A 20,522-nucleotide genomic window follows, 5' to 3' on the forward strand; every position below is an offset into this window, starting at 1 on the left:
TGGAGAACTGCTTCTTGTTGACCAGGAAGCCACTTTCTCTGGGAAGGAGTGGTTCAGCTGGACAGTTGGGGATTACATGAGGATTTCTGTCTTGGTCGTGCTGCCAGCCTCTCTCATGGCTGCACACACTGAACAGATCCCTGGCTCCCAGAATTCCTGAGACTTCTAGGGTTGCAGACCTACTGTGGTGAGGCCCAGGGCAAGAATACATATGGACGCATCTGGCCGTCAGCCTTTCCCTCCCCCCCGCTTAGTCCTGTCTTACTCAGCTACAAGCCCAGTACCCCTATGTACAGACACCCTGTGTATGTGTCCAAGTGTGGGTCCTCTCTTCCCCTCTCCAACAGTCTCCTTTTGGCCATCCCTAGGCCTAAAAGCAAGTGCACTGTGCTGTCACTTTTAGGAGGACAGACTTGGAGAAGCATCCATGCTGACCTTGGAAATGGGCTCAGAGCTGTTTGGGCAGGAAATTCTGGAGTCCTAGGTACCCCTAGCAAGTCTACAAAGGGGGCATGTCCCCTTGGGCCTATGGACTCCTCAGCCCATGGGAGAGAGGTGTGGCCAGAGGGCGGCCACAGTAAGGTCTTCTAAAACAAGGCCGGGGTAAGGGTGGGCTGCTTCTGGGCAAGGTTAGTGCCCTTGGCACACAGGTGCTGCTACTCAGTGGTCTCATGACAGAGTGACAGAGGCTGAGCCTTTTCAGAACTGCTGTGGATTATGTAAATTCCACCACGCTCCCCAAATGCCCACCTAACAGCGTGGCAGAGGTAGAAGCAGCTTAGATTTCATAAGGTTCCCAACCTCATAAACTAGCAGAAGGGAAATTTTACTGAGAAACGTCCTCACTCGACAGGGAAGAGAAGTAATTCATCCCCCCCCCCCCGGGGCACTAAAGGACTCCACTGAGGCTCAGATAGGGGCCTCTGGGTGTGTTGAAGAGAATTGACATAGGTTTAGAGTGGTGTCTCTCTCACGTCTATTTTAGGCAATACTTATATTTAGGATATTTGGAGTTAAGATCATACGATCCTTTTGTTCACTTTCTTTCAGCTCATTCCTTTCTTTTAGATCAACCTTGAGACATTTCTATCTAAATGCCACTCACCTGAGTGACACAGAGGAATCCGAATCCCCTCACTTAGCACATGGAGCTGGTGCTCTGCCCTGTGGTCAGCCCAGCGGCAGTTCCATCGCTGTCCTCTCTATGTTCACACATGGTTCCCTTCACAACATTCGGACTCGTCATCCATAGGAGCACTTCTGCCAACTGTATTTTTTGGCAGAAAAAATTTGAGGAAATATCCAATAAGTCTTGGTATAAAGAAGAAGAAATTTTAGAAAGGAGGCTTAGGAACTTTATAGACCCCAAATCAGAATCAATAGAGGAGTAAGTGGAAAGTCACAGTGGTGCAGTTCGACCTTCCTCCCCGGGGAAAAGAGAGGTGACTGTGCCAGATGTGACGCTGACCTTGCTGTAGTGAGCACAGTGTTTCCTCTGATTCACAGCATCTAATCCGCATTAGAGAGACTGAAATGAAAATCCTATAAATACATATTAGATAGAAACTTAAGGATACTGCTTTGGGAAGATGTATGTTTGAAAGCCTAAAAGCCTAGGGACATTTTTATTTTTATGTTACATTTTCATACAGTATATTCAGGAGGTATTTTTTCTTCCAGACACTTTTGCACACAAAATTTAAAACCATAGATTTAACCATTAATCCAAAAAAAGTGTCATGAATAAATGAAACATTTTCTCAATGTTCCAGACTTTTTAGATACCCTGTGTCTCTCTATGTCTTTGTCTCTCCCCCATCTGCTTAAAACCTGGCCTTGGACTTCTTTTTTCCTCTAAGGGGCTTTTTGCATTAGATAGAGGCTGGACAGGAATGACTAGTTCTTTTCAGTTTTGAGATTTTATCGGTTGTTTTCTCTTGGTGAATAAAAATAGTAAGGGTATTGTCAGTGGACATGGGGAGCAGCTGCCCTGGCCAAGGAAGGGAGATGACCCGTCTTTATTTGCTCAGGGGAGAAAACAGTCACAACTCCAGCAGGTGCCTGGCTCAGTGCTAGCAGTTCTCGCCAGAGGGAAATCTGGCCTTTTATTGTTCTAACTTTATGATTTCAGAGCAAAAGAAGAAAGCCATTGAGAACGTGTAATTGAGGTGATTTTCCTGCCCACCTTTACCTCTTCCCTGCCCACTACTGTAGGCTCTCAGGTCCACTGCACCCCACCCTATCTGATTAGGAGCATCTTTGTCACCTCGTACTTTTCCAAGGGATGCTTCATTCTGCGGGGGCAGCAGGCTGTAGCACAGGAAGCCCTGCCCTTAAACATTACGTAAGCATATATTTAAAAATACTACAATGTGCGGCTTGCTTCATCAGTGTACCTTAGTAACCCCAAGTCCTTCCCTAAAAGTAAGTCACCCCCTTTCAACTGTGAGTGACATGGATGTTCCAAATTCCTTCTTGATCAAGATGTGGCCACACACCCTCCTGTGGGTCTCACTCTCATAAAATGATTCCAGTGGTGACACTGCCCAAGACGGGTTCTACCATGTGAGAAATCCTGCTGTCACTGAGATGAGGTACCCTGTCAAGTAATACTTGTCCCTCAGAAAAGTTGCTACCTCACCAACACCAGTGAAGGGTGGCTGGCCATCGTGCCCCCTGGAGTCCACAGTGCCATTGACAGAAATGTAAATAGTGACATCAGTACTGAGACTCACAGCTTATTGGGCATTAACTATATTCCAGACATTATATAAAGCACTTTGACACATGACGTTATTTAATCCTGACCTGGACTTTTCAAAAATAGGAATTATTATACCTATTTAACTGAAGAGGTGTTCAACTCTTAAAAGAAGTTGCTTGCTTTCGTGATGTCATGTAGTTGGAAAGGGGTGAATTGGGCATTCAGAATCCCAAACCCTAATTTCTAATAAGCCAATAGCCCTTGGGTTCCCACGTGTTCTGTCCTGGTAATTCTATTTCAGTGTGTTGTGGGGGATTGTCTGGGTACTCCCCTCAGGGGAGTCTCATCGTTGGAAAGGCAGAAGCTAGAGGACACTGTGCAATAGTTCTTCAGGACTTGTTTCTGAATTTTCTGCTCAGCACAGTTTGTGCTGATTATGTAGGCTTCCCTCACTGTGAGAAAGATATAAAACCAGCAGCAAGCGATGTGAGATCTTGTGGGGAGGCAGCTCTGAAGGGTGTCCCATTACTCTCTCTTGAGGAGTCTTTCTAAACTCAGTATTTAATCTTATTATTTAAGTCAGCCTGACATGGGATTCTTGCCCACACCCAACAAGGTTAAGGTAATAAGATAATATTACTATCTGACACTGACCAGCACTTCATTGCGTTCAGGTAGTTTCACACACCTACAACAGGTCTTTGCAGTAGGTTGAATTAACAGCAGATGAGCAAGTGAAAATTCGGAGAAATTGAGTTGCCCAAGACCACTTGGCTGTTAAGTTCCAGGGCTGTCCTGGAAACCTGGGCTTCCTGACTCCGGGGCCACAGTTCTTTCAGCTGTTTGAAAGACAGTGAGCTACCTGAGTGGTGTGTAAAGCACTGCATTGGTTTTTTTGTTTTTTTCTTCCTTTTTAAAATATATCTTTATTGATTTCAGAGAGGAAGGGAGAGGGAGAGGGAGAGGGAGAGAGAAACATCAATGATGAGAGAGTTATTGATCAGCTGCCTCCTGCAGGCCCCTGGCTGGGGATCGAGCCCACAACCCAGGCCTGTGCCCTGACCGGGAATCGAACCTCCATCTCCTGGATCCTAGGTTGATGTTCAACCGCTGATCCACACCCAGCCGGGCTCTTTTTTCTTTTTAATTTTGTTCATCAACTATGGGTTTGCAGTTTGTAGGGTAGTCTTACTGATCCTTTTTACCTGGGACTAAATGACAGGAAATTTCCTGCAGCACCTTCAGGAGTTGCCCAGTGGTGCACAGGAGCCAGTCTTGCAGACAGGAAGCCAATCCTCTGGTCTCTCAAATGGGAGAACTTGAGACAGAATCAGGGCCTCGCCTCGGGCTCCTCTGTGAGTCACTGGCAGAGAGGTTCCCAACTCCCTTGCTTTTGCATACATTACTCACTTGTGACTGAGACTAATAACAGAGTAATTTGTGAAGCCAGATGTGTGACTCACCAGGCAGGGGAGGAGAGTTTGCATGGAATGACTTGGTGGAGAAGAGCAAAATATTTAAGAGCAATTGGAAAGGAAGTGCTGACGTGATGCTAATTGGGTTAAAATTTCTGTTCATTGCAATACCATTGCCTAGTTACCCAGCTATTAATTTACATTTTAGACTTCTAAACTTAAAAAAAAACCCAAAGCGGTGGGGATGGAATTCCACCTTTGAAATTATTAATTCAAAGAAGAATTATTATCAATTCTATGTAGCTTTCTCATGGGTTTCCTCCCCATGGTCTTGGACTTCTTTCCTTTGAACCCTAGGATTTGCATTTTTCTAAGATTTACCTATGCTTGGCTTTGCCTCACGTTCTTCTGACCTCAGTCCTACCAGTTTTTCTTCAAGTTTCTATCCATGTTATCAGTCTAAGTAAACTTCCACAGTCACCTCTCTCTTGGGCCTCAGCTGGGCTCTGGCTATCCCTATGAACTAGTGCCCAGGCCAGAAATAAGCCAGAGTCTCCAAAAAGGCAAAGAGGCACCAGAGGAATTACATTTTGGTGAATTGTGCCTCCTGAAATGGCATTTCTGTCTTATCTTCATTACCTGCAGAATCTAAAGTTAGTTCATATGTGGATCTCAAGAGCCCGTCTTCCTATTGACTAAGGGAGAATCTTTTTTATTTTCTTTGAAACTGTTAGAATACCAAAGATTCTACTGGTTAGCCTTGTGTGTATGTATAAAAGGCTGTGATAAGTTTTATGTAGGTAACAAACTTGCCTTCCTTCAAATCAGCTATTAGCTTTTGTATATGAGACATTTACTTTTAAAAATTAGCCTCTTGAAAAACATATTGATGTAAAATAAATCACTTTAATAACATCTTTCAGTCAGGGGAAACTGGGTGTGTAATGGGGAAAGAATCACTTAAAATTTAGAACACCCAGAATTTTACCATTTTAGCATATCAGTTGTTTTTAATGTTTCCCTGTAGTTTTTATTTTCACACATACGTACACATATATATGTATGTGTATAAAATAGTATAATATAGCAAGATCACATACCATCATGTGATCATATTATAGATATAATTTTGAATTTGAATTTTAGTTTTAGAATGTCATAAATACTTTCCATGTTGATTAATTTCATAATTTTTAGCTTCATCTATTACATAGTGTTAACATTTCAAAATGTACTTAAACATTTCAGATTTAAGTAAACTATTATAACTAACATTGAAGTATTATTTATTAACTATAGTTAAAATTTTTTTGTGTGTCCCACTTTACATGTATTTCTAGGTAGGCTTGAACATTTTAGTGACTCCTAAAATTTATTATCTAATTCCAAAAGAGTAGTATCACTTATGTTGCCACCAGTAACATATAAATGTAATGATTTTACTTTTGTATGTAAATGATATATATGATACATTTATGTCATAGTTAGCACTGAATATTATTTTTAAATAACTTCTCATTTCATAGGTGTCAATTATAGAACTTTAGAACTGGAAAGTTCATTTAGTTACTCTCTTTATAAGGGCAACATGATATTTAATAGCTTGACTCCAATTTATCATTTAATAAGCATGTAATGAAGTGTTTTATAAATATTTACTTACTTTATCATTTGGTAACCCCATTGGGAGGTACAATTATCATCTGTATTTTGTAGATGTGGAAACTGACATTAAATTAGTTGTCCAAAGGCACGTAGCTGGTGCAGTGTCAGGCCAGGCTTTAGACTCAGGCCGTCTGGCTCCAAATGCTGTGTACTTGGCCACTGTGGTTTTCTGCCTCCCCTAATATCTTATGAGCACTTCCTGTTTGTACACTTTCCATGTGCCAACTTAGGAACGATACTGTGAGCAAAAAAGTGTAGTCCCTGCCCTCCTGCATCTTGAAGTCTAGGGAGGGAGCCAGACTTTAAGCAAATCAACCTATGAATAGCTACTTACAAATTTGATACAAGTTTTGAAGAAAAAGCTGACAGCGCACCCAAGGAAGGATGGCAGCATCTAACAGGAGTATATACTTTATTTGACTGTGGGCACAGTGGGGGAACAGGGGCCTTGATGAAGGTCTTAGAGACACTTAAATTGAGACTTGAATGATAAGAAGGACAGGAGGGGTGAAGACAGGTGAAAAGAGCATTCTCAGCAGAAGGAATAGTCTGCACGTGTCGTGCAGCTGCACAGAACTTTGCCTTTTGCTCTCGGGTCAGAAAGCAGACCTGGCTCACGGGATCATAAGTGAGGGGAAAGGAGGGGGCATAAGTGAGCCTGGAGAAGCAGATGAGTCCAGTCATCTGGAACCATGCTCCAAGCTTCTCAGTTACAGGAGAGTGTGTGCAGGGAGAGGGCAGGTCGGGGCAGCTGCCTCCAAACCCTCCGGGAAGCTGCGGAGAGTAAGCCTTTGGCAGAGCCGTCCGTCCCCAAGTGGGATTTCTTTTGCACACAACAGCAAACTGTTCTTTTCTAGGAGTAAAACTTCACTGGCTCAACATTGAATTTAGGAAGGGGCTGTTGAAGTTAGGAACCTAGGTCAAGGCGTACTGTGAAGTTTTATTACAGAGCCAAATGAAACATGGCCTGGAGAGAATAGCACTAGGGGATAGCCCTGGCTTGAAAGAGAACTTGACCATATAGATGCCAAATGCATCGTTGGCATTTTAAGGGTTTATTAGTTGTGCTGGAAAAATATGCCAATTTTGTTTGCTAGCAATGAAAACGTATTGCCCTAAGTACAAAGTGATGGGTGGCTCATGGGGATATTCTAAGCGCTTGAATCAGTGGGAGCAAAAGGGCAGAAGCACATCTTCCTGACACGTCAAGTCATCATTGAATCTACAAGCAAACTCTACGTATGGCATTGGAAGCGTAAAAGGAGAAGGCTCTCCTTTCTCATTTGAATTTCAGAGGCCTTTCTGACTTGCTCAGAATAACTTTAGCTTTGTTAATTAGTATTCGAATAAGCACAAAAAGATGGTTGGACTTTTCCATCAAGGCAGTCTGGGTCCAATCAGGATTGGAGTAACAAGGCATTGGCGAAGAGGAACTCTAAAGAGGACAGGAATTGAAGCCATAGGAAGCAGTCGGCTGGCAGAGCACCCAAGGAAGAGCCTCTCCCCGCCAGGGCAGATGTGCAGATTCTGATGGAGAGGGCGCAGAGGAGTCGCTGTGGTACCCACAGAACTGTCTGGAAGCCAGCCCTCTGGAAATTGGTGGAGATCTGCTGGCTCAGGTGCTGGGACAGCTGTTCATTGGGAAGTGTCTCACTGGAGACCCTGCCACAAGACTGAGGGAGGTGCCAGTGGAAGCTGCTGGCTGCTGGGGGCTGCTGGGACCTTCACTGGGAGCACTCCAGAGACAGAAAGCTCATCCCTCTCTTCCTGCAGTGTCTCTACCACCCTCTACCGACAGAGGCCAACTGGTGAAGGGAAATAGGTAAAGGGACCAGGTGCATTTCACAGAGCAGGCAAAAAGGATGAATTGCCCCTAAAACCCATCCTCCACGGGGGCTCCAGGCTGGTCCCCCTGGGTCATTCTGAGCAGCTGTCTCTCCCATTTTAAATCACCAATGTTGCCCCATCCCTGGGATCATCTTGGGCTACTTTGCATGACCCCAGAGGTGAACTATGACCTGACTCCCACTTGCCAAGGCAGTGCAGTGTGTAAGCAGAAGCATAGATGCTGGAGCTTGACTTCCTGGGTTCCAGTCCTGCTGCTACTTACTTTCTTGCTATGTGACCAAAGGCAATAAATTTATAAGTGGCACAGGCTCCATACAAAAAGCCCAGCAGATGGAGCAAGTACTTAGGATGACCCTCAGGAGGCAGAATATTAATGGAATCCAGACCCCTGATGGGCTTACTACGGAGGAGGTCTCTTGACTTTGTTTTCCAGTTCTTGGAGTTCTTTATATATTCTAGATTAAAGTCTTTTGTATTACAAATATTTTATCTTCGTCTGTAGCTTGTGTTTTTATTCTTTTAAGGTATTTTTTGATGAGGAGATGTCTTAAGGTTTTGTAATCTGAACAAACTGGACACAATATATAATTATTATTTACTTCTCCATTGTATTCTTCTCTGTGTATTAATTAGCATTATAATCTAAGCTATTATAACAAAAAGAACTCAAAATTCGGGGACTTATGTGAGATAGGAGTTTATTTCTCTTGCATGTAACAGTCCAGGTATCATCCCCATTTCCAGCTGTCAGGAAGACAGAAAGAAACCAGGACACACACCTTGGTCTTGGGAAGATTGCTCAAATCAGTTCCACACTTGTGTCTCTGATCCAGACCTAGTCACACACGAGGGATGTTGAGAAATGTTGACTCACATGGCAGGGCAGCCACTTGCCCAGCCCAGGTAAAACTTGGGGTGGGAGGCCAGGAACCAAAAGGCAGAATGAATGAATACTTAGACCATCCTGATACCCTCAATGACATTTCTGAGGTGGCACCATGCTTTTGGTGCAAATACTCTCTGAATTCTTTCGTAAGTCTCTAAGTCTGTTCTGAGTTTCTTTGAGGCTTTAAGTTGATATATTTGGGAATTTTAGTATGAGAGAATTACTTAAAGTTATTTTTATTTTGTTGTAAGTTAATTACTTCTCCACAGAAAGTACCATTGTTTTTTCTCTGATTCTGCAATTTTCGTACAGCTGTGAGCCCAGGCACTTGCAGGCTTTTTATGCACTAACTGCATCATAACATCCTCCAGAGTTAAGGTGCTCTAGCATTCGAACTGTCTTATCCATTTGAAATGGTACAATTTAAATTGCTCTTAGAAGTAGAATTTATAGTTGGCTCGGTCCTTACACTGTTGACAGGAAGCAAGTAGCTGCTAATGTTTTCCTTGGTGTTTTATCTTAAAGGCATAACCAGTTTTTTTGGCCGAGTTCATAGAGTTAGTTCCAAAGAAAACACAAACAGACTGAATGTAGATAAGTATGTTTACCTGACCCCTGTACCAAGTTTAAAAAATTGTTTGGCAACTAATAAAAATGAAGTTATTTGTAGATAATTAAATTAGATAACACTTTTTTACCATAACATCTCTTCTTGATTTTCAGCCTTAGTAAACTTCCAGTCCATTCACTAAATCATTATTTAGTGTCTACTGTGTACAAGCTTCGGGTATACAATAGTGGACAGGCTGGGCCAGGTCCCTGCTCTTCTGGGTCTGACTTTCTCTTTACCAGAGACCCTGGCCTCGCTATAATCTGGTCACCCCATCTCCAAAGCTCTCACTTCCTCTCATGCCCTCCAACCATATAATACTCAGATATCGTGACCATGGATTCTAGAGTCTTTCCCTTCATCACTCAGGAATATACTTTCGCTTCAGTTTGACCTGTCTACCTAACTTCCCATTTCTTGTCTCCATCCTCCGTCTGAGTGACATTTTCTGTTCTGTAGAGATATTTTCTTGTCACTCCTCTCCCTGAGAGAGATGTTCTATAGCGTTAGGTATCTTCTGAGCTGATGTGGTATCTACAGCGGGGAGTAGGAGGATAGTCACCAGAAGATGTCTAAAGACTAGTTCTTACCTCAGCAACAGTTCAAGTGCTGTATTTTTAGTACTTAAAAAAATATTGCTGCAAATAGTGATCAACTTGCTGCCCAGATGGTTTTATTTCTTCAGTCCTAAGGTCAGATTTAATGGTGTTCATCTGAGAAAGTGGCTCAACAGGCTTCCTTCACCCTGTTTGGTTCTTGTATCCATGAGGTCAGAAAATAATGAGTCATAAGAACCTACATTAGTTAGATTGTCTTCCTGCAAACGACTGGCAGCTGGAGTTGAAACTAGAGTTTAAAAATTTCACAATAATAGCAGGTGGGAAAACACAGCTGGGCTATGATGCCACCTCCATTACGGATGCTTCCCTAAATAGAAAGAAATACATGCAAATATTTTTCTTGCAAATATTTCTTATTTTAAAATAGCTTCAACTTTTTTTATATAAGTAAAAATTGTAGTTCCTTCAGATATTTTTATATAACTAAAAATTGCAGTACTTAAGAATGTACAAGGGATGGGAAAAGGGAAGTTTGAGCAGCTGATGAGAAAAAAAGGGACTGGGAATGGCCAAGGAGTGAATAAGTCTGTTTACTTCCAACAGCATACCAAGCAGAGAGACTGAGGAGTTGTTAACTGAGTTGACAGTTTTTCAGGTGCCAGAAAGGCCTAGAGTTCAGCCAAATAAATAAAGATGAGCGATGGGCTGCAAACTCAATGTGGGAGTCAAACTGTCCAAAAAGTGACTGAGTCATAGGCAGGGTCCCCGAGTGACAGATTCATTGTTGCAAATGCTCAGATTTTTTTTTTTTTTAGAGCAGTAATTTGTGGGGTTTTAAAAATGCAGGTATCTCTCCATCCCAATCCTTTCTAATTCTCTTTCCATCTGGATATTGTTGAAATATTGCAGTACTTAGTTAACACAGCACAAAGGTATCATTTCGCTTTTCGTGTCTGTCGTATGTTTTGCATTCCACCCGGCATCTTTCTGAGTCTGTGTCAGGGAGATCAGCAGCCTCTTCTACACTGAACAACAACAAAAAGCCTTAAGTTAGCAGTGACTATGAGGGCCACTGTCAGATTTGAAACTTAGGCAGACCAGCAGCAAAAATGGGGGAGAAAGAAAGGAAAAGGGACAAATGAGTGTCCATCATCAGCAAGATGAGATCAGAGGCTAAACAGGGAGGAACTGACAAATGCTACAGTCTGCCAGCCCGTCCTCAGTTATTCCAGGGCGTTTCTGCTTCTCCATTTAAGCTGTAGAAGAAAATCCTAATCCAGGCACTTCTGCTAAACTTAAGGTTCAGACGACTGAATTGGAGCTATCAGCTGTGATTCAGTTCAAAGGGAAAACACTAGGTATATCCATCAGCACTCTTGGTTGTGGGCAGCCGAAGCTGTGTCTTTCTTACTATCATAAACAAAGGACTTTCTTGGAAGTGACTCGCAGCATTGAAGGAGGGTAGTGGGCCAGACTTGGATGACAGTAGAAACCAAGGAGATCAGGAAGGCCAAGAGGCTGAGAGACAACTCTTTTTAGCAGCAGCTGCAGCCTAGGCCAGACGCCATCGGCTGCTGCTGGATAGCGCTGCTTGCTCCAGACTCAGAGTCCCGAGAAAAGCATCCAGTTGGCCAAGCATAGGCCATCCCAGGCTGACTGCCAGCAAATGGAGAACTGTCCACCTTGGCTTTGACAGTGGGAAAGGCACTGCACCAACTTCACTCAGCAGCGGTGATTTCCCTGCTACTGTGAGGGCTGGGTGCTGGCTTTCTCCGAATGGCATCTGCAGTATGCTGGGGCCGGGAAAGGTGACTCTAAAGGGTGCCTGTGGCTTAGGACAGCAGAGGCTAACAGCACACAGAAGGTTTTCATTTTCACGAGTCCGATTGATCTGCTTTATATTTTGTCATTTCACTTGCTTTTGGTGTCCCATGGAAAAAGGCTTTGCCTAACCCAAGGTGATGAAGATGGCTCCTGTAGGGTCTCCTAGGAGTTTGTACCTTTAGCCCTCATTTTCAGGGCCGTGTTTCACTTTGCACCGGTTTTTGAGTGTGATGTGAAGAAGGGATTCTTAACCCTTTCGCAGCAGCCGAAATGGATAGTTTGATCCTTTCTGTCTGTTTCCCTTTCAGTGTGTCTGGCTGTTGGGAATTGAAGTTCCTGTGGCTCTCAGCACATGTTGATTCATTGCTTGCACAGGGCATTATTTAGAGCGGCAACCCCACGTAATCATTGTGAGCTATTCATTTAATTCTTTAATTAGAATTATAAATTTTAGCTATTTATTATTCACTAAATTATAAATATTATAATAAGTATAAGTTAGAAATATTTATATTTCACATTAGACAAAGTAATCTGTACTGCCTAGAGTCATATTATTTTAGGCATGAGTAAACTATTTGGTATAACAATTATTATAACAATATAAAAAAAATATAACTCACTGCCATTGTTATTTCTTCCCTGAGCCCTAGTCTGTTAAGTTTGGAGCCAATAAAGTAATAAACATGTGGAGGCAAACTTCTAGGAAAAAATATCTTTGCCCTTGCAGGAGTATGTCGTTCTGATGCATGAGGGACAGCGCCTGGAATAGGATTTGTCCATTACAGAGAGACTCCTATGGCCTGGGTTGGTTTCTAAGATCTGTAGGAAGTTTGAATTTTAGGAGAAGTTTGGCTCAAAGACTTGTGCCTCCTGTTGTTCTGAGCTGTATCTGGCTGAGCCCTTCAAAGCAAATTTCCTCTTTTGGTCACTTAGTCAGATGGCCCAGGTGACCAAGCTTGAATCCTCAGTTTCCTCACCAAGGTGTGTTAATTCCTCCTCAACAACTGTTTCATCAGCCTCGCTGCCTCCTCCCAAGTCCAGGTCCACGTCAGTGCTGACTCCGCTGTAAGCTCCGAAGTCTGGGACCATCCCCTTCCTTTCTGCAGCCCCAAAGCCTGACAGACAGGATGCATTCAATAAATCTTCCTTGATGATCTGTACTGCGCCACACTTGTGCAACTTGTAACTGTATTAATGAGATTTACCCTCCCCAGGGTTGAATGATAGTAAAAAGGTTAATATATGAAAAAAAGGCAGCCTCACAGGCGGGGGTGTGATGAGTTAGTGCTACTTATGATGAGCCGTCTCTGAACAGCGGATGCACAAGTAGGGCATTATCGCATCAGGATTTGCTTATCAGTTTCAGAGTGGATTTTTCTGAAGGGTTTGGGGGTCCACACTCTGGAATTCTCCCTCATCTGAAGTTGGAAATCAAACGTCAGTCCTCCACTCTGAGCCTCCCTCTGGCGGTCTTCCCACTCTCTCGGGTCCTCTGTCCCACTGTCACCTCACTTGTTGTTCACCTCCGGTCCCTTGAGTTCTCTATCTTTTACCCTGTGATGTCACTTCTCTCCAGGCCTCCCTTTATCCCTACCCAGCTTGGATCTCATGTGTCATCTCATGAATGACATTATTCCTCAGTTCCCCGATGCCACTGCTCTAGCGCAAGCCTTCCCATTTCCACTGCATCTAATGCTGTGAGCTCCCAATTGCCCTCCAGTCTTTCTGTCTCCTGAAATGTGTTCCATACCACTGCCAGAAGAACTGCCACGTCTGTGCCTGGCCAGGGGCATGTGGACTTGAAACCCAGGCCTCATTCCGCTGGATAGAAATCTGCCCAGAGAGGGTTCCATCCTCTACTTGGTACAAAGAAACCATGCGGGCTCAGAGTACCCAGCTACCAAAGTGACCTTTCTAACATACCTGACCATTTTGCTCCTCTGCGTAACACTCATCAGTGGGTTCTGTTAGCTGAAGCCCGAGCTCCTTAGCATGGAGTACAGACTCTCGATGGCCAAGCCTTACCTGTCTCACCAGCCCTTTGAAGAGAGAGGCCATGTGATTCGTTGCCCACACTGGAACACTTCTGGGGGGGGGGTGCTGTTAATAATTATGCCAGGATGGTAAACGGAGACTCTGGGCCCCTGTGTGTAACCCACCATCCCACACCTCGGATCCTTAGCCCGTAGTGGTGCCAAACTGCTGGTTCCATGAGCACCATGACAGTTACACATCAAGAGGTTTTGATAGAGTTATTCTGACCACCAGGTATTGAATCTGGGAATATATTTGACCCCTTCCCCTGATTCACTTTTAAAAGATGAAATCAAAACATCCTCATGGTCAAAATATCAAGATTAAAATGGTCACAGCCTATACAATGAAATTAGAACATCTAATTCTGTGTTCTGTATTTCTGGGTTCTCTCCTTAAAACTTCTACTCCCTCTTCCCCATTTCCTGCCATTCCTGGTTTATTTCTACTAATTGTTCAAGACATCTCAAGGATCCTCTGTTCCAATTACCTTTTCCTGACACCTCCTGGCTGGGCTGAGCGCCCATCATCTGTTCATACAGCACCCTGTATATTCCTTTTTTATTGTACCTTAAAAAAAAAGTGTGTCAGAGTCGTCTGTTCAGGCCTGCCTTGCCTACAAGACTAGAAGGCCCTCAAGGCAGGAATTCTGTCTTTTTAATCTTTGAGTCCTCAGTGCTCGACAAATAGTAGAATCTCAATAAATACTTGTTGACATGGACTAATTGGAACTTACTGTAACATGAAACAAAATGCGCTTGTTCTTGTTCTGCTAGAGAAGTTCTTAGGGCTCTAGTGAAGCTTTATACATATTTGGAGCTTTCACAAGGTTGACCTTTGGCAGGTTGAAGTTGTAGATACTATTTTTTATGTTTCATACCATAGCGTCATGTAAGAGGAAGATGCATACCCATAACGTTAACATGTGTTGTACGGAAAGCATGAACAGTGAGGTATTAAACTTCAGTTTGCCCACCATGGCCAAAATTGTTCTGAGAGTATTGGCAGGGCTGTTCTTGTTTAATGCATCGAAGAGATGTGAAACCCATCATAATAGTGTTCTGTTGTTACCTTTTTCCCCTCCAGAGTGCTCTGGTTTAGGCATTTTGAGTAAAGGTGCTCCGTGTTATCTCAATTTTATTTGTTTTACAAGTCTAATGTATTCTGTTTCTACTTCTCTAGAATGTTTCAGACGTTTAAAGACTGGTTTTGGTTGGAAAGATTCTGGCTTCCTCCAGCAATAAAGTGGTCAGATCTTGAAGATCATGATGGACTCGTCTTTGTAAAGCCCTCTCATTTGTATATGACAATTCCGTATGCATTTGGCTTGCTGATTATCAGACATTTCTTTGAAAAGTAAGTATTGTTCGTGTCTTTCCTTCCCATTCCCCTTCCTTGTCCCAACTCTAGAATAAGAGTCTTGGTAAGACCCTTGAAGAATCTGTTGTTCAGAGGTTGCTACTAATGGGCTGCAGATTCTTGGGGGAGTTCATGAAATCAAATGCACACCAAATGTTATCTAGAAGCTGAACAAATAAAATTAGAAACAAGTGCTTTAGTTTTACAGTGAAGAAAATCGAGATTGAGAGGTTAAGTATCACAGAGCTTATTAGTGTCAATGACAGTGAGGGAACCCAGCTCACCTTCCCTGTGCCATGGTGTGTGACAAAGGACACGCATCCCAGAAAGGCAACATTAGAGAGGCTATGATTAGGGGGTGCGTTATCATTTCAGAATGCCTATAAAATAGCAAAAATGGCTCATTAAAGACCAAACTTAATATTACTTTATCGCATAGTTTATTTTAAGGGTTTATTGAAAGTTTTAATAGCAGCCCTTCATTCCAAAGTATAAGGAAATCAAAGAAAAAAATATAAATTTGCTTTGTCAGAAAAAGTAAACTTCTTTTCTTTTTCTTAATTTAATTTAAATAGATATTACTTCCAACCTTTTATTAAAACTGTACGAGTGTTATGATAACAGGAGATAAATGTTCATCCATAATCTCTATAGTTGTCTCTATTTCAAAAAACTGTTATTAGCACATTATTTTTTTGGAGCAAAAAGAATATTTGAATGTCAAGAGTTGGAAAAACTTAAGAGAAAATCTGATAAAGATCATTTTGTTCAAGACTCACTGTAATGCAGATCATATGTGTATAACCATTTGCAGGGTCCTTATCTTGAGAGTTAGTTTGACCAGCTCTGCTTCATGGACTCTCCAAAAGGTTTCTGTACAAATAACAACTTCACTTGGGCCAACAATGTGCTATTGCTATTGGGAGGAAGAGAAAGCCCCTGGATACCACTAAACCCTAGCTGAGAACATTTGAAAATGTTCTTCCTTTTTGACAGTTAATTCTACTTTTTACCCGGAAGTTTGGATTTGTAAAAAAAATGCAGAAATAGATAAAGTAGAGGTTTGCCACTTTACTACCAAGTTAGCAAATTACTCTTTCCTGTCCTGAAATGCTTGCTTTTCTTGCACCGTGTCTGGTGATCTTTGAATTTGGCCTCCAGGTCCTCTACTTATTCGCATTGCAGATTTCCTACTTTTTTGGTGGACAGCTCCATTTTTTATGTTTTGATCAGGACAAAACATAACTAGAAAATTCTTTTGGTTGCCAGAGCCTCACAGCTGTGAAGGACCAACTTGTTAGTCTTGGTCTTGGCCTCGCCAACAACAATTAGGAAGGAATCCAATCTTCTTTTAATTCCTAGGACCATTCTCAATGCTTCTCAAGGGACTAAGTAAAGTCTGCATCACCTCTATAAGTTTAACTCCCAATAATTCACCCTGAGCTTCCATTCTGTGACACTACAGAACACTATGTGTTGTTCAACTAGTCTCACCTCTCTTTTAATGCAATAGAACTATGGAAAAATTAATATGGGAGAGAAATCATGCTTTTTGAAGAAGTTTATATTTTTCCAGGGTTTCTATATCATTTGTATTAGATTAAACCACTTATATCTCATAAATAAATATTACTGACACCTTGCGTTAGAATAGAAACATAGTTTAAGAGGTATATAAAAATCACAAATGGTATAATTTCAGTGGAGAAAGTGAGAAGTGAGTGGCCTGGCAAAGCTCAAACAGGAAGGAAGTATGTGAGGAGTAGATTTGGGACTTGAACCCACGTGTTTTGACACCAGTGTAGGGTTGTTAGTTTTTAATTTCTATACCAGTACTTCTTGGACTTGCACAGCAAAATACCCCTGATGACAAAAGAGAGTAAGTAAATTAACATCTCTCAGGAATACCTAAGTGGTTGCTCATTTTACCCCTTAGTACTAGCCAGGAGCCCTTTAAAATCAGGGAGTAATGTCCCTGCCTTTTTCTAGCTGTAGAGAGCAAGCGTGGAGACAGAACTGATAAAAGACAAACAAGTAGGTCATTTGAAAGTGACCAACATTTGCTTTGTATTTTAGGATTTTCTTTTCTTACAAATTTTAGTTTCTGGCTTATGTTTGATTATTTTTTTTGGGTCTAGACTAGCAGTTTCTAACTAGTGTTTCAACTCCTCTATGCATTCTTGTGTCTTAAGTGTGATTTAAAGGGGGATCTAAGCCACTCAAATTTAAGCACTTGTGGAATAAACACATTATCTCAGAGTAAATTATGTTCCCAGAATAGTCCAAGGCAGGGATGGAGCTAATAAAACCAAAAGGTCATCTTTTTTCTCTTACTCAGTTGTACACTGAATAGATTCCCCACCTCTACCACTTCTGCTCGGCAACCCAGGGCCCGATGGGACAGCAAGTCCTTCATTCCTTACAGAAGAGTAGGTGTGGCAATCTACCAGCGTTCCAGAGGATTGCTACTGTCCTCAGCTGGAACAGTCTTTAAATATGCATCTTCGACTTAGGTGGTGTTGGAGATTGCATTGCTCCACGCATTTTGTGTTCTCATATAAAACCCTCTGACTAAACCCTGGGCAAAGAGCCTTGGAATCCTCAGGAACAAGGAAGCAATCTTAGGCCAGTAGGCCATTGTTTCTATTTAGGAGAGGTAGGTACACTTCATATGCCTAGTGTCTGCCTCGGCCTGCCTGCTTTTTCTTCAATAAAATAATATTGAAAAGGGGAGGGTGTCTAGGATAGCTAGGCTTTTGGCTCACAGGTAACTGACCTAGTGCCAGATAAAGAAGGGGCTACTGGGGCATCTGAATGGGGCCATCTGAAGTCTCGGTTCTGCAATAGCAAACCTAAGAGACACTTTCCTGGTCAGTAACTGCACTTTGAACCATTTACATGGGAGCAGAAATTCACTTTTTCCCCCCTTCCTCTTGGGCTTTTTTCTATTCCGTATCAATAAAATGAAAGTTCAGGCAAGTTTTTCTAGAGCTTAGACCTGTCATTTCCCTTCTGTTTGCACTTCAGTTTATCAAATACATATTGTGCTGCTTTCTTCTCTCCTTTTCCAAAATAGATTTTTAATTAAGTACATAGTCACATGTATTTACACTTACATTAGATGAAGTGGTTGATTTTCTAGATTTATTTGAAAAGAAAGGATAATGCTGAAGTAGAAAACTGTATTTATATATTTCCTCTGTTCTATTGAAAATGTTATTTCTGTGCTTGAAGCCTGGACATGTTAAAAAACAAGAGCATATTTCTCTTTCTTGTTTAAATTAATATAGATATGTTTCTCATATCAGCAAGTGTGCTATGGATGTATGTTTATCCACTGTGTATACTTACCCACATACTTACTCTCACATGACCCTTCAGAGGGAATGTTATATTCATTTGGCTTTGAGATTGGCCGCATTCCCTTACCGCATAAGTCTTCTTGGCTCGGCTCTGCTTTGCGTTTTCATTTTTTTCTAATTTCTTCATTTCTAACAGTTGAGGAGATAGCATTGAGTGATTATGATTGAGAACACTACCATATTAAACCATTTTGTATTTCTGTTATTCTACTAGTAAAAACAATGAGTGTGTTCTCCAATAAAAATTTTCAACTAGTAGGTTGGATAAATGAACCAATTCCATTATTTATCCAAAACTCTGTCAGATATGTTTTTTGAGACTTTGTTAGTTTTAAGAACATCTTGGTTTTTGTTTTATTTGGACCTTTTATGCAAAGGGGGAAATAATTAATCATATTTCTCAAATCATAGCATGCCGTCTTTGGTCTGTGTAAGGCCTCTTTTGATTGATTGATTGGAATTAACTTTTTCACTAATTACCTTTTATCCCCATTTCCTAGTCCCATTACCCTGCCTGCTGGGTTCTCATGTTTTTGGTGGCTTTTGTTTGCATGACCCAGTAAAATATGTGCATAAACATAAATTGTACGTATTGTTAGTTGACATGTGGTATGGTGATAAGGCCTTATTTCATTTCTCCTTTTTCTAAGTATGGCGCTGTGTTTTATGATCTTTCCACATCGCTCTGTGTACATCTGGTGCATCATTAGTTTGTTTTCATATGTCTCTGAAATGTATGGGCCATTTCCAGGAGCACTTAGTCCATCTGAAAGTTGGAATGGTTTATACATTTTATCAGATTATCTTAGGAAATTTTTATTCAACTCCTGTGGTTATAAAAAATGGATTGAAGGGCTAAATGATCATTCATAACTAAAATTTCCAGCATTTAATCAAACACAGAAACTCCAAAGTATAAGAATGGACTGACCTGGCAGAAGATAGAACCTTTGTTAGAGCTGACAGAAGAATAAGGACCTATTATTATTTTTAAAAATCAGTTTTATTGAGATTTGATTTATATACAGTAAAGTTCTTCCAAAATTTGATGCATTTTGACAAATGTATATAGTCATGTAACAATCACCGCAATTATGACATAGATTTTCATCAGCTGAAAAACTCCCCTGTACTCCACTCAGTTACTCTCCATGTTGTTCTGTGTACATATAGTGATTCCTTGTCATTGCCGAGGAGTCTTTCAATGTATTGATATACCACAGTTAACTTATTCTCTAACTAGTTGATGGAAATGTGGATTGTTTACAATTTTTGGCTGTTACAAATAAAGCTGCTGTGAACATTTGAGTACAAGATTTTGTGTGGGCATATGCTTTTATTTCTTTTGGTAAATAGCTAAAATGCTTGCTCTTCAAAAGACATTATTAAATGTTTGTATATCTGTACAATGGGTTATTAATGAGCAAGAAAAAGGAATGAACTCTAAATCTAATAATAGATATTTACCTAGGAGTATGACATTTTTATAAGTTAGAACTTCAAAAAGGAACATAGTAATTTCCATAAGATAATATTGCCAAATGAAACTTTTACTATCAAAACCTTTATTTTAATCTCTGGGAATCTTAAAAATAAAGCTCTGAGTAGAATGGCTTATCCCAATTCCTGGACCTTATATATAAATATAGTTGAATTTACATAAAATGGACTTGAGAACTGTGCCAGTATTTTATTTTTTAAGTTACTGCTTGTATAAAAGGTCTCAAAATTTGTTCTCCTTGAACTTCTGCAAGGCAGGTAGATGTGGACTGTGGGTAGTTCAATGACAACATGAACCAATGACTGAGCTTTCACTTGGAATCTAAAGTTACAACCTGAGTTTTTTGGTGTCATTGTGGATTCATTATCAGACTTTGAACTTACTTTCTTTCATATTTTTGTAGATTTATTGCCACACCTCTAGCAAAAGCATTTGGCATCCAAGAGGAAGTTCGAAAGATTATACCAAACACTGTGTTAGAGAATTTTTTCAAACATTCTTCAAGGCAGCCATCTGAAGTAAGTACAAATTCTTAGTTTTGGGATTTAAAAATCTTCTTTCTTAATGTTTCAGTCATCTGTGGCTTACCTCATCTGTGTAAGAAAGCTGTTCCAGTTAACTGGCAAATGATCCATTTGGACTTTTTCTCTATTGATAGGTTTTATAGCATTCCAAGCCTAATATAAAATGACAACTAAGTATTGCAATATAAAATAACAAATGTTAATAGTTGAACTATTGTGTATAACTC

At 41.1% G+C, this 20,522-nt stretch overlaps 1 protein-coding gene across 1 annotated transcript in view; it reads left to right on the forward strand.

The window, feature by feature from the left end:
• Positions 1 to 20,522, forward strand: part of CERS3 (ceramide synthase 3) — a 61,612-nt gene that overhangs the window by 7,266 nt on the left and 33,824 nt on the right. The window contains exons 2-3 of the mRNA XM_081124655.1: positions 14,732 to 14,905; positions 20,175 to 20,289. Of these exons, the coding sequence (XP_080980781.1) occupies positions 14,733 to 14,905; positions 20,175 to 20,289 (288 nt within the window). The 5' untranslated portion in view covers position 14,732. The remainder of the gene's footprint in view (positions 1 to 14,731; positions 14,906 to 20,174; positions 20,290 to 20,522) is intronic.

Source organism: Miniopterus schreibersii (genome assembly GCF_964146895.1).
Source record: "Miniopterus schreibersii genome assembly, chromosome: 22".
Lineage (NCBI taxonomy): Eukaryota > Metazoa > Chordata > Mammalia > Chiroptera > Miniopteridae > Miniopterus > Miniopterus schreibersii.